This window comes from Dermacentor andersoni, chromosome 1 (genome assembly GCF_023375885.2).
Source record: "Dermacentor andersoni chromosome 1, qqDerAnde1_hic_scaffold, whole genome shotgun sequence".
NCBI classification, from domain to species: domain Eukaryota; kingdom Metazoa; phylum Arthropoda; class Arachnida; order Ixodida; family Ixodidae; genus Dermacentor; species Dermacentor andersoni.
The window spans coordinates 66,361,397-66,375,971 of NC_092814.1; the positions used below are offsets into that span (position 1 = coordinate 66,361,397).

At 45.4% G+C, this 14,575-nt stretch overlaps 1 protein-coding gene across 1 annotated transcript in view; it reads right to left on the reverse strand.

Annotated features, from left to right (window-relative positions):
- Positions 1-4,765: 4,765 nt before the first annotated feature.
- LOC126545425 (CD63 antigen-like) overlaps positions 4,766-14,575 on the reverse strand; it is a 48,048-nt gene continuing 38,238 nt past the window's right edge. The window contains exon 7 of the mRNA XM_050193301.2: positions 4,766-5,732. Within this exon, the coding sequence (XP_050049258.1) occupies positions 5,670-5,732 (63 nt within the window). The 3' untranslated portion in view covers positions 4,766-5,669. The remainder of the gene's footprint in view (positions 5,733-14,575) is intronic.

A 14,575-nucleotide genomic window follows, 5' to 3' on the forward strand; every position in this document is an offset into this window, starting at 1 on the left:
ATATCACTCTTGCAGCCAAGTGCACTCGTGTGGAAAGTAGTAGCGAAGCGGGATTGAGAAGATTCGAGCATATACCTACGTAATAGTCACATGTTCCTTTAAAGACCCCGCTCAGTGCTGCCATACGCAGCGCAGCTACGAGTACCTGGCGCATGGATGCCTCGCAGCGAGTGATGAAACCAACAGAAAATTGTCGCATGCAGTTATTGCTTTAGAAAGGGCAGCTAAAATGCTTGCCTAATTTTCGTCCGTCATAGAGAGGAGGCGCATGTCTGCAACAGCAACAGCTTTATTCCACAGTTCACCTTTTCCGCAAGTCTCCCCGAAGCAGGGACGCAGTGCTAGCGCAGTCGCTGACGTCACATTTGCGTCAGTTAATCCACTAAATTCGACTTTATAGTTCTTGTGCGTATACTCTGGCACGATATCAATAATGCGAGAGCGTAGACAGCTCGGTTGAGCAGTCGCCGGGACTGGCCGGGTGCTTTCAGAGGGACTGCGAGTTCATTCGCTCTCAGCCTCGTTTACGGCTACTCGCAACAATCAATACAGCTGTGAAACAGCTAACAAAGGGGAAAAAAGAATAAACAACCTCGGTCACCGGCCACACGGAAAGCACAAACGTACTATAGTTGCATGTAGCCCCGAAATCTAGAATGAAATTTGAACTGCGCGCCACGTTGACGTTCAGTATAGGCGGAGAGTTGCGGGTACACCCCACGCCGCCGCAGCCTTCTCAGTGCAAGTCATTGAAGGAGCGGCAGCACCGCGAACGCGATGTTTGAATGCCAAGAGATAGTTTTAGGTTAGAGGGACGCAAGCGTTGGGGCCCCCTAATCTAAAACTCTCTAATAACAACTCCGCTTCTGTTGAACGGATTCTGAAATAGTCTCATTTAACTTTAAATGCATTTATCGACTTTGATAAAGTGGTTCAGGGCCCCTTTAGCGCTTTACAGCATTTTGATACGTTTGTGCTGCGGAGTTGAATTCTAAACTCGATTCTCTTTTTTAATTGTGCCACGTTCATCAATTTTCTGAAAATATGTCAAACTCAAATGGCAGACCTATTTCGAACAGTCACTAGAATTCGACCTTTTTAGGTTACAACGCCGGGGGTGCAAGCTCTCATGAGCAAGCGCTAAAAGTGAGATGAGTGGCAATCGGCGTGGGCGCGAATAATAAAAGGGGAAAAGGCGTTATTTTCTGCTTTCGCAACACCACACATCCGCGGGCGTCTAACATCTCGGCAGGGTCTCTTTTTTTCTTTCTTTCTAAATGACAAACTGTCTTTGTAAGCCCTCCGCAAAAGTGTCGTAGCCAAAATTGCAAGCAAGTCATCCGTTTCACTCGACAATGGAGAGAGCATCGTGCTCTGCATTTTTGCAAGACAGCTTCTCCGTATATGTTCGGCTGGGAGTGAGGCAGCGTAATTGCTACGGAAATGCTGCGGAATTACGCTGCTTCGACTCCTCAGGGTCAGGTTCCAAATTATACACCTACCGTGGTGGCGCATTGGCTTTGGTGTTGCGCTGCTAAGCCGGAGGTTGCGGGACCGAATACCGGCCGCGGCGGCCGCATTTCGATGGGGGCGAAATGCAGGAACACCCGTGGTACCGTGCATGGAGTGCACGTTAAAGAATCCCAAGCGGTCAAAATTAACCCGGAGTTCCCCCACTACGGCGCGCGTCAATCACATCGTAGTTTTGGCACATAAAACCCTACAATTTCCAAATTATACAAACTTGGAATCTAAATATTTGCTTGCGCGCCACTTGCCACTCCTGAACAATGCCGGATGAAACGGAAGGTTTGAATTCTCAAACGTAGATCCAACTTTATAATGGCCCTTGTTCCATGTGTGATGCGCCATTTTCGTTTAAAAAAGAAAGAATTCGCTATAATATAGAACCGCCATAATAGAGCCAAGCATCCATTTGTGCGACAGCAAAACCTAAGCGCGGCCGCGGACAGAATTGAAGAAGCGAGATTCTAATAACAAAGCTGTTGTCGCTCTCCCGTGGACGCTCCGCAGGCTAGTGTCGTGTTTACCGAAGCAACTGCCGCCACTCGCGAGGCTGCCATCGTCGGGCGGATACTCCCTCAGTGACCTTTTCGCGCAGACGTGCCCATTCCAGCAGCAGCGCCTGCCGCCTCCAAGCCGTTTTCAGGGTGCGCACGTTTGCATCCGCCGCTCGGTTCGGGCATCGTCGGTGCCGAACAGCGGCGCGCGTGGTGACCTTTTAGCGCTGTGCTAAGAGCTTGACGCAACGGGAATCGATCAAGGCTCGCATCATCCGTCAAGCACGTCTCAAGCAGGAATCTGACTAACATTCCACAGCACGCCGGCTCTCCTACCCACGTCGGAGGGATCGAACTCATTTTCATGGGCTCAAATCATGCGCCCCCACAAAACCAAGCAGGCGAAAACCACGTGGCCCAAGTCACGACTCGCCCGCACTGACGCGATCAGCCGACGCACGAGCGTGGCCCGGCCAGCGCTCCTCAGTCGACAAAAAGCTGTGGCTTAAGGCAGTAGGAAAAGAAAAAAAAAAAACCGCATCGCTGTCGACGCGCTGATGCTCGACGGCGTCGAATATGTCAAGGGGCCGTATTCTCGGACGTATTGTGACCACCCGTACCGCGACTGTCCCGCATTGAGGGCTATGTCCCGCGTCCCGCAAGAGATACGGAAATCTTCAAAAATATCCCACATTTCACACTTATTTTTCGGCAGCGCCTTGAGTTCAGCTGCATCTGGCCACCCTATTAGAGGATGTGTTAGCTGCGAGCACCCCAAGCTTCCGAAAAAGTAAGCCAGCCGCGCGTTTACGGCGGCGACGAATGCTTCTGGCGCCAGCTGCGCGCGCCGTCCAGCCGTTCCACGATGCGAGCACCCGGTTGAACACGCGCGCACTGTCGCGTTTTTAACGAAGCGGCCTGGACTTGCAGCGTGCGAACTAACGTTAAGTGACCTTGCGAAAGTTCTTGCAGCGTTCAGTTGACATCTGCCAACAACATGGACGAACTGTTGGTTGAATTGTACTGTCTGCAGCCAGCAATCAGGCAGCTAATCGCAGCGAAACAAAAAAAAATGTTCAGGGGACAAGCGGAGCAGCCTGCTCAAAAGTGATGTTCTTCCAAATCTGACTAGTGCTGTCAATTGTGCTGAGCATTCCAGTGGCTAATGATTTCGCAGGGTAACTTTTTCCCTCATTGCGGAAGCTTGGAGCAGTGAACTAAGTTGATACAGCGTAGACCTTATCAAGGTCGCATTACTGGTAAAAGCAAACTGAGCAAACCTGCCAGGAGTTCTACGAGTTCGTGCGATCAGACCGAGCCATTTTAGAGGCGGTTCGATCTGACAAGAAATATGACTTCAAGAAAGTAAAACAAGGGGCCTCGAGTACTTTCCGGGCGCTTAATCAGTGACGTGTGAAAACTAAGCCACAGCTGTTTTGTGGGCGACTGCTTGAGTTGCCGAATTTTCATGTTAACTGGTCCGTGTCGGAGCATATTGCAGTGATGTACAAAATAGTTTTGTTTACGTAGATATGTATTTGAACTTCAACATTTATCAGTTACTCTATTTCCCTGTTTCAGAGATGACAAAATGTTGCATGCAAGACCAAGTTTCTCGACAGAAGTTAGTAAGTTATTGTAGTTATTTTCTCATCGTAATGTGTCAACGGAAGAGGACCACGTGATGAACGTACAATCTCAATACGAGAAAATGTTGCCTTAGAACTTGTGTGAAACTTTCCTCAAGTTTAAGTGATGCGCCTACGTTTGAAGGAAACACTCATGCAATGTTGAAGCACGTGTGTTTGAAGGAACTGGCCTTAATAATACACATACTGAACACTCGTTCGACCTCTGCGCTTTTACTTTAAAGACAACAACGTCCCTTAACAAGTTGGGTAATCGTAGCGCCCACTAAGTTCAGCCCAAAGCAGAACAGCTCGCGTAATTTTTCTTTAGAAACAGCGTAATCAAACAGGTATGAAGGAACACGTTCCCACTTATTAAAACATGCACAAAGGTGACAAGACGGGAATGACGCAGCGCCTTTCCCGTCTTTTTCCGAAACACTTCTGCGCTCCCCTTTGCAAAGTTGCAGCCAGCGCTAGTCCGCGAAGTCGCCAAAAGTTCGTCAGCTGAACACGGGTACCATGGCCGCGCTCTGAAAAGCTCCGCGACATCGCTAAGGCGGCGGTCTGGTGCAGCGAGACGGTGGCCGCCATGGTCACCTCGCGCGCCGCGCCGGCTGGGCACAGCTGGCCACGGGTCGGATTCCCGCGCTCGGCATCATCCATCAAGCCGTCAGCCGGCGGCGCGCATGCAACGGCCGCCGCCCGGGTGACCAGCGTGCCCTTGGCGCTGCGCCGCGCACCTGCGACGCGCAGCGGCCGCCGAGAATCGCGACGGCGACCCTTTGTTTTGCTCCCCCATCCTGTGACAGCGCAGTTGTCGAGCGGCGACGCGTCGGGGTACGACCACAATCCGGCATTGTTGCTCAGAGAGACAGAGAGAGAGCTGAAGGGGGGTGTACGTACGTCACTCGCTGCCAGCGGTCCACGTGTGTGTGCAGAGCCGAAATGATTTATGGAAATCTGCGGCGATGCACAATGTCGTAGTGCACATTGCGAACGACGGGGGTCGTGCAGAATGCGCGGCATCTAGTTGAAGTGATAACGCACTACACCAGGAACAAAGTGCAAACCGCAGTTTCCACAATTTCTGGCAAGAACACAGTCACAAAATGATCACAAACATTCAATGGCTTTACTCCAGTTGAAAGCGCAAACATCAGTCATTACATTGTTTTATTAGACACAGTTAAATAACGTATAGTATAGCAACAATACATACTGCTTTCAACTACTGCTGGGTTCAGATAAAATGAAAGGCAACTGCACAAAGTGCCAAAGCCAGCACAATATTAAGAAAGAAAAAACTAATCATACCGGTAACTACATGAAGAGAACACATTCTTACCAAAATGTGAAGTAGCTTACTAAAGTGAACATTTTCTGTACAGATTGGATTATATGTCGTAAGTACACAGCATTTGCCAAACAACAGTAAATGGAACTACAATGCCGCTTAACTATCCAGCCAGAAGTAGTGGTGGAACACAACACTCGTGCGGCATTTGAAATCCCAGGTAGAAAGCATAAATGTCCATAGAGAAGCATCACACTGCAACTATTTCAAGAGAAGACACCAAAAGTCTACATTTAGCCTAGTAAGATAATGCTAAGATCATACCTGCCAAATAAGTGTGGCTGCCTAAAGTTTGGGCAATGAACATTGATCGTGGTTAACAGGTGCCCATGAGGCCAACCTTTGCCACTGGTGGTTATATTCAGGCCATATGCCAACAGTGATTTTATGTACACTCTGCACATGGTGGTTTTTAACATTTGTCCTGTGATCGTAAGGCACGGAATGTATCCAAGCTATCTTTTTTTTTTTTTTTTTTAAGAATTGGGGGAAATTAATCTTCGCAGCGCTAGTGGACAACTCCGTTTCGTTTTGGCACCAGCTACACAGAGCATATTTTACACCTTGAAGTGTACATATCAGCTTAACGAGGAAAGCACTGAACCTGATGACAGACTGGCAGATTAAGACATCACCAGAACAGAACGGTCGTAGAATGTCAGCCTACACCACCTCGTACTTTCTGATAGCTTTGGCCAAGCAGCAGCCAAAAACAATGCCGACAACCTGTAAAATAAAAACATCCATAAGTGCCCAGCAGTTTACCTGTAGCATGCAGGGCTAGTCTGCAATAAGCCTCTGGAGCAAAACGTCGCAACTAAACAAGACAAGTAAAATATACACAGGACCGTAAAAGGCACAGTTGCACAAAATGTTATTCTGCATTTCTCTGAGAATACCGGTAGATTCTCCTCTGAGTTATAGCAGCTATGGATGAACGATTTTGACATCTAGAAAATGAAAAGACCAACATGACTGTTTAGCCAGCCATGTTAAGATTGGTATGAAGCTTGATGTTTTTGTGAGCCATCTATAGCAAAGTGTATTAAAAGGCAATACTGGCATCAGTATGACATTTTTTCAGATTTCCTGTTCGATATATTCAAGCACAGCACAGTGCAATAAAATAACTAGGGTCTCTTGAAAAGAGATTTTGAATGCTTACTTTCAGACCCTCCTGTGGAGAATGGTTTTCTAGTTAACAGATATTGAGAACATAAATAGCTAAGTGGCATTGACAGACTTCCAGAGTACCGTAAGCACGCATCCTCCTCATGCTTTGCAATTGTCATGCCTCACTATAATCCTCATAAATATGCTCTACTGGAATTAGACACCACAATATTGCCATGCTTTTACATCTCATTAATACCATCAAGACAGCAGTGGAGAGAGCAATATGCACACATGATGGTGCTGTCAAGTAACACGGGAATTTCAACACTTCTCAACAGAAATCAGTTAAACATTCCCTACTTGGCTTTAATGCCTAGACTATATAGCCACAAGAACTTGGAAATGTAACCAATAAGGCATCACTGCAGTGATGCCTGAAATTTTCATTCTTCACAGCACTGCAACATACCTTTCATCTAGAAATCTTTGCCTAAGAAGGTGCAAATTGCCACAATACTGAACACAGTGCAGCAGCATGAGACAACTCCACAAACATGCAAAACCTATGGTGACACTGCAGCTACATTTCTAATCACCAAAAATGTGTGTGCAGAAAACAAAGTGGCACTAGGCATGAAATTTATGTCTTAATACATTACATAGTGTACAAAAATGCTGCACTACAGCTGAAATCCATATTCAATTACTCATGACAATGCTAAGCCTAAAAGGCTATGTAGGGCTGGTTGCAAAGCATCTACAACTGTGTGGGTGCAGACTCCAACACTAAGGAGTCTGTCAGTACCTCCATTTTTCACCACTAAGGACATGCTTCTGTTTTGATGCTTGTGTGTCTCATTAAGCACTGCTGTTCAATCAAGAAATGGACAAATGACATTTTTGAGTCAACAGTATTGTCAAATACATAATTTATGTGGATGACAAGTTTGGCTCTGCAGACACAAATGCTGAAGACATCATATTAGCCAAAAACAAAAAACAAAATATACTATATAATTCGTCAGTAAATTAATTCCTTATATATGAAATTTAAGAAAATAAATCCTGTTATTTTCCACAACAAATCAAGGTTAGTGTGCCCCACTCACAAAGCCTCAACAGTAAATTTTTCAATTTGGGGAAACACTGGACATTTTGCTTCATTAGCACGTCATGCTGAATGCACAAGCAAAGTCTAGGGCACACTACAGAAGTATGAGCAAATATTTCCTGTACGAGAAAACACGTGCTGTACAAACATTACAGTCATTTAATCTAATTTAGTGATGTTACAAGAAAAGCCTTGCATTCTATTGAAGGTATAGGTAGAATGAACACACCTTTGTATTAATTTCAAAGATAATGAACCTTAATGGTCATCACTGAACAGCCATCAGATGGCAGGCTGTTTAGCTAGCTTTCTCCCCAATCCTGCTTTAACAAGACAGACCATTGGTGTATTCCACAACCACATACAAATTACAGGTTCTCAACCGCTGCAATATTGTCTTTCCAAATGTACTAAATAGTTGTAAACTAGCTGAACTTTATGTGTTGTAAAAAAAATGCTATATTAAAAAGTGTTGAATGAGCTACCTTTTTCTTTTTGTAATTTTGAAATATGTGTACTTGGATTTTATCTGAAATTTCTGCAACTCTCTTTGCTGCCTTTGTGTGCTGGGTTGGCAAGGCCAGTCAAGCTACCATAAAACAGCTTCTAAAGCTGTGTTAAAGATTACTTCGCAATTCTAGAACCGTCCTGGTGAATAGAATGTCCCTTCAGAAACAACTTATGAAGAAAATCCTACAAGAAGCTCGAGCATACAGGAGCAAACCAAGTTGGGAAAGTAACAAAAATCGTGCAGCCCCCTCTCCCCCCCCTCCAAAAACATATATAAATAAGAGTAGTTTTAATGCATTTACTTTGCCAGCAGACCTGCACCAAACAGTCATGACTTTTTGGCGCGGTGTCTAACATGGTCTCGAGTTCCTTTGGAACAGTCTATAAATATAGTGGAGCCGATTATGTGCATCAATGAGGCATTCAGACTAAAATTACCACAGTAGCTCAATTTTTGAAATAATGGCTTTCCGTGAGCCTATATCACGCTATAAAGCTGCTTCTACCACTTCGATTTGCAAGAAGCATTGAGTGTTTTGCGAGTATGAAATGAGCAAGAAAAGTTCTCAGAAATATAGGGCATATCGTGAAGACCCCATCCTAACACGTGTGCGACTAAACCAAGGTTACAGTGAAGACTTTCATGGCTTTGTTCTAATGTGCACAATCTCTTCTGCATAAGCGTGCCGCAGAACACGTGAAAGCTAAATAAAGTTAAGATTCATTTCTCCATGAGAAAGATGCCCAGGACAAACAGCTGCTTTGAAGCAGCTTGAAGTGACATGAGGCTCGTTTACAATATGGCAGCAGGACGAGAAAGAACATAACCAAGGAATCCACTCTTCCGATTGTGCAAGATTGCAGAGGTGGTCTCCCACTTGGAACCAAATTATATGTCAGCAGTTGGTTACACATCTTATAGGATATTGTGGTAGAAACTGTAACAATATTTTTAAAGTGATTCGCCATCAACAACTATGCTAAACCATGTGTGACAAGGAATTCGTCTGAGGCTTCTTTTTGATCCAACGTCCTTGAGCAAGCTCCGTGCCATGCATATATGAGGAATGCTGAACTGGAGCACAAACGGCTCAAACAGAAAGACCGTACTGATGCAGTACACTGAAGCATCAGCCAGAGGGAAGTGCAACAAAAGCACGAAAACACCGACTGGAGAACTGACAGCGTCTGCTATATCTAGATCAGTGGCCCCTCCGTTGATTTCCAGAATTATGACAACTGAATTTTAGTTTCAGCTTTACTACCAAGGCACCATCAAGTGAATGAAGGAGGCTTTTGTTCTAATGATTTATTTGGTACAGGCTTGGCACAATTTTCCACTAAAATGCTGTTTTGGAGCAGGACAGTGCAAAGGACAGTTCTAGGCACAAATTGGCACAGCTGCTCCTCCACTGGAAACCTCGTTAAAGGGATACTAAAGCTAATTTGAGCTGTACTAGTAAATTACTGAATGGATCAGAAATGAGCTTGTTGGTACATATCAACGAGAACAATTGGGGACAGCACATAAAGACGAGACAAGATTAGATAATATGAGCACAGACTATCAACAATTATTTAAAAAGAAATATGTGTACTATGTGAAGATGTGTAAACAGTCAAATTCCAAAATCTGAGATACTAAAAAGCATTATAAAGTGGAATGATAGCTGGAGCACATAGTTCTATCATTGGTCTGACAATGAAACTAAACATTTCACCTCCTTGGCAAACAGCTTTAGGCGATTAATCATGTGTTATACAAGTTTTACAATTCGGAGAGACTGACACTGCACATGAATTAATGTTTGGTTCTGACAATCAGAATTCACCTCGCCATTAAACTTAGTGGACAAACAGCATTCACAAAGCCAACAAATTGCCTTCCCTCAAGCAATGCAACTAGTTCAGTTGTTTATAACGGCAATTTGAGCTATATGCTATATGAAAACTGAACAAATACCTTAACAAGCCATAGCACAACGTCCGAACGTTAAGTTTCCACAATAGCGGCCTTAAGGATCCTGCGGCAATACCGTGATAAAGTCCATATATTTGGCTGGCTACTGTAATTACAAGTTCAAAAGCATTGGCTTGTACAGTAGCGAATGTGTCAAGAACAATGCTTAGGCACAGACTGCACCTAGTGCTAGCAGCCACCACCAAACAGAAGTGTTTCAATTTCTCGTGCGAGTAATGTCTGCATCTCTGAACAATCTAGCTCAAAAACTAATGTTATCCGCAACAGACAATTTTTTTTAAATTCTGGGAAGCTTAAGAATGATCACCCCATATATATTCTGGCAACGAAAATGTCCATTACAGTCGCTGATTGATTTTTCAGGGGGCCAATGTATTAGAATGAGATTATTTGGACTTCCCTGCGGCAACGCCACCTACCGTCTGAAAATAACCAAATTTTCAGATGCTACATGGTGTTTCGGGCATCAACTGCATGCACAATGCCACAAGCATGGTGGTCATGAACAAAGCTACAGTCCAGTCATGTTTAGTACAAAACTGCAACTTTGGTTGCCGATGGAATGGTACTGGCTACGCCTAGTGGCCTAAGCAGCACGGCCAGCAGTGACTGGTGGCAAGCCATCGCAGGAAGCTCACTGTCAATTTTTGCACTCTCAGATCTTATCAGTGATCGAGCATAGACCAAATGCACAGGCTAGACCAACAGCCTTTGTAATGGAATGTGGATCCACGTGTGGTCCACTCTGCATCCAAAACGTTTGCTGGCAACGAAACTTGGCAATAGCAACTTGAAATGATACATACTGGACGCACATGCGTTTAAGCCAGCAGCTTAGCTAGTTGGACCACATTTGGCAAGCTAATGTGCCAATCCTGCACGAGAACATTGATGGCACGGTTGTGCATTTGTGGGGATGCAGAGCGTGTTCATGTACAGTAAAACCTCGTTAAACCGTACCCGCTTAAACAGTAGATTCGTTTTAAAAGTAGTGAAGTCAAATCCCAGACTCAGTAGCCATTGAACATAATGAGTTTTGTATACACATAAACCGTACCAGCTTATTGCGTACGTCGAAACGTAGCATTTCCACTTTTCGTCGCGCAAACACGGCGGTGCGTTGTCTCCATCGGGAGGCCCGGCAGAACAAGCCTCAAAGATCAGAACAACGGCCTCCAAGCGCCCTGTGCGTTCGCGTGTGAAGCCACATTAACATCAACATCGTTTCGGCACCTTGCCAGAGAGCATCGAGCGTTGTGGCGTCGTGCAAGCGAGGACTCGCGTCATGCCGAAGCTCGGATAAAAAAGACACCGGGTGCTCAGCGTAGAAGAAAAATTAGACATTGTCCGTGCTGTCGAACGTGACACGAAGAAGTTGGCGCTGGCACGCGACAGGGATCTGCTGTTGACTACTGTATGTGGCATTTGGAATGCGAAGAAGTTGCTCGGCAGCGCTGCAGCGACCACGAAGGGATGTCGGCTATGAGGTTCGACTTTTCGCCATTGTTGCCTCTGTTGTTGCCAAAGTGTCGACTAGTGACAGTGATGAGGACGACACGGAAGGCGACAGCACGGGCGATTCAAGCCCGACAGTGGCAGAAGCTGCGCATTACGCCAGCCTCATGAATGCAATAGTCATGACGAGAACAGCACCCGGCAATGAAAAAGGCGCCCCGGGACTTCTGCAGCACTACCGCGCACGTGCATGGAGAATACGCAACGCCAACAAGGAATCTGCCATGCGAGTGTTTGCCGAGAAGAGGGGGCTGGCTGAAAAGCTGGCACGCAGCTTCAGCATTTTAAGGTCGCTGTCGTCATGCTAGGCCGCCGCAGCATCAAACGAAAATAACACTTGTCGCGCAAAGTGAATAAATACTGCATGTTTTTTTCCCCTTTCATCTCGCTCTCTCCGAGTTCCATGTTGCATTTTTGACAGGTAAGTGGGCGATATCATGCTATTTCGGTTAAACAGTACTACAGTTTAGTACATACTTTTTCCGAGCTCCTGCCAGCTACGGTTTAACGAGGTTTCACTGTATCGTATTTTTGCACATCTACCCCACACCAAAAATTTGAACATAACCGTAAAGTCCACCTGCAAATTATATGCAAATGTCACCTAGAGGTGCGGCTTCGCAGCAGTGCACATGGCACTTATGTGAAGCCACACCTCAAGGCCAAGTTCTCTACCATCTTAGGTTGCATTATCTCCTGGGGAACCCAACATCAATGTGTTGAAGCATGCTCTTCTCTCTTTGATAATCACCTATTCTCTTTTCGGATTGCCATTTCGCCTTCTTGCTGTGTTTGCAGTTCACAAATAGTGCAGACGGTGCCAGCACACCTGGATTGATCATGATAGCTGTGCTCATTGGCAGCTCATTACAGCGTAGAAGATTATGAGTGTCACTAAAGAGGTGGGAACAAAGCTGCTGGCTGAAGATACAATATGGAGAGTTGTGAATGTGCAAGACTATTTATTATAACTATTGGAGCACTGTAGCGTGCAGTGCTGTCTGCCAGTTATACGCACAGATTTTCTTCCCCTCGTAATCAGAGGTGCCGTTTACACATGAAAAATACAGTATTGTTGCTTAAGTGCCTCATAGCAGCATGGCAAGATGCCGACGTGGCGTCAAATTACGCAGGAGACCGTTCTGCTGGCCCTTCGGAAGCACTGCTTGCTTTTCTTTTTGAATAGACCTTATCACAATTCTTTTTCCGCCATTATCCGCATGTATGCTTATAACAAATATGTGTAACAAAGGTATTTTCATAGACAGACTTATAACGAGGTTTGGCTATCATCACAGCCATCCAACTAGGCTGCTACTGTCTACTATCGGCCACAATCAGGGCAACATTGTTTGGGATGAGAAAATGGCATGACAATACCAAGCCAAAGTGCATCCCTTTTGCTCTCACAAAAGCACTCGTAAGCTCACTTACAATGAATGTTTTCCTATTCCAACTAACCGCCGACGCATTTGGAAGCATATCCCCAAGCATAAATGGAGTGCATCCAGCATGATTTCCATACCAGCATTACAGATTAGGAATGTGCAAACAGTAGTTAGAGACCAAAGCGAATAGTTATGTAAGTGAATCGATTATGAATTGAATAGTGCCAGAAGCAAATCAAATGGAATACCAAACATTTTTCTAATAGGCAGTTTGTGAATGTACAGCTTTCTTGCCAATCACATTGATCTTAACATCGTGGCATTCACAACATTAAAAAGTGTTGATTCATTACACATTATAAAGCATGCTTTATTAGAAACACAAATGAAGCATCAGAAACGACAATGTAGTTTTTTTTCAATGGGCTCTTTGGAGCATACGTGGACATGCATTATTATATAAAGTTTATGAAGGTAATCTTGACCAAAAATATATCTATACCTACGCAATCAGATCATATGAGCATCATCTGCAGCAATGGCAGAGGAAAAAAAAAAGTTTAAATGAGGCCACTACTGTGTGAAGTATGTTGCAATGAAACGTATTCATGTTTAACCCAATGAAAGGACGTAAATAGTACTAATGTCTTACCGAGGTTCGGTTTTGGAACTGACCTAATTCGCACTCAGGGGGCACTGTGGTAGTTCTGCAGAGCCTATTTAAGTGACTGCTCGCTGAATAAGAAGATTCTTCGCCTTAGTACCTGCCTGTGTCTACGTGTCCTTTCTACAGGCCACTGTCCTGGCGTGCCCAACGTGCCCGGCGTGGCGTTCATGGAGGCCACGGCAACATAACAGTTTCGCGACAAGGATTATCCTTCCATGCGGGCTGCACATCGATTGCTGCCATGATGCCTACAAGAATTACCGATGAGCCATTCTGCTGCTGTGGATGCCAGATCTTACGCTATCAGCGTTGCACCTGCGAAACGCATTCCGTTGTCATTCTGACATAACAGTTTGGAGACGAGAATAATTGATTTCCATCGAGGCCAAATGTAAGCGAGGACTCGCAACGTTACTTTCAACGGTCATTACGTCCTCATAACTACTGCCTACTACCTTTATTTCAGCCATGCTCCTCAAAAACTCATTCATAATGACTTGCTTCTACTACTACTGCCTGCCACCTTCGACGCTACTGTGGCGTCGCCTTCCGCCTCATTTAGTCTCCTGTCTCCTTCGCCATGAATGCTGCAATTCCCCCATCAAAATTTTTGTCACGTCCCGGCATCTCAGCGATTCCCTGGCCTAAATGGCAACATGTTTTACAGGTCTAGGTCGATGACGCGGCCAGGGATACCATGCCGGAACACAAGAAAGCGTTACTGCTTAACGCTTTGGGGGTGGAGCGAGTCGGCATTTACTTCACAGTTTGAAGAATGGATGCAGGCAGGTGCTGAAGAGGGAACTGGAGATACCGAGGACAAATGTTTTGTAGAAGACAAATTCTGCAGTCGTCTCCACTTCAAGCGAAGGATACAGAGTGCCACTGAATCTACGGTGGAATTCATACAAGACGTGCAACGGCTGGCCAAACTATGCAAGTTTGGCGCAGCAACAGATCTAATGCTACAAGACCAAATTCTTTGTGCCTTGTCACAACTTCGTTGCCACTTCGTACAAATGGGCACTAATTTTACGGTGAGAAAAGCAATGGAACTGGCCAAGGAAGACGAGCAAACAGAAAAAGTGATGCAGCAACTCTGTGTTCTGCAAGTAGACGGCATATCACAGCATTGGCAGCCAGAAGACGGCAGACTTGACCCCCGTCGTCCTCTAGGAGATCTTCAAGTGGCGGTCATCTTCCCCACCCGGCGCCAGTCCAAGATGGCAGTCACCTTCCCCGTCCCGCTCCAGTCCAAGATGGCGGCCGTCTTCTCCGTCC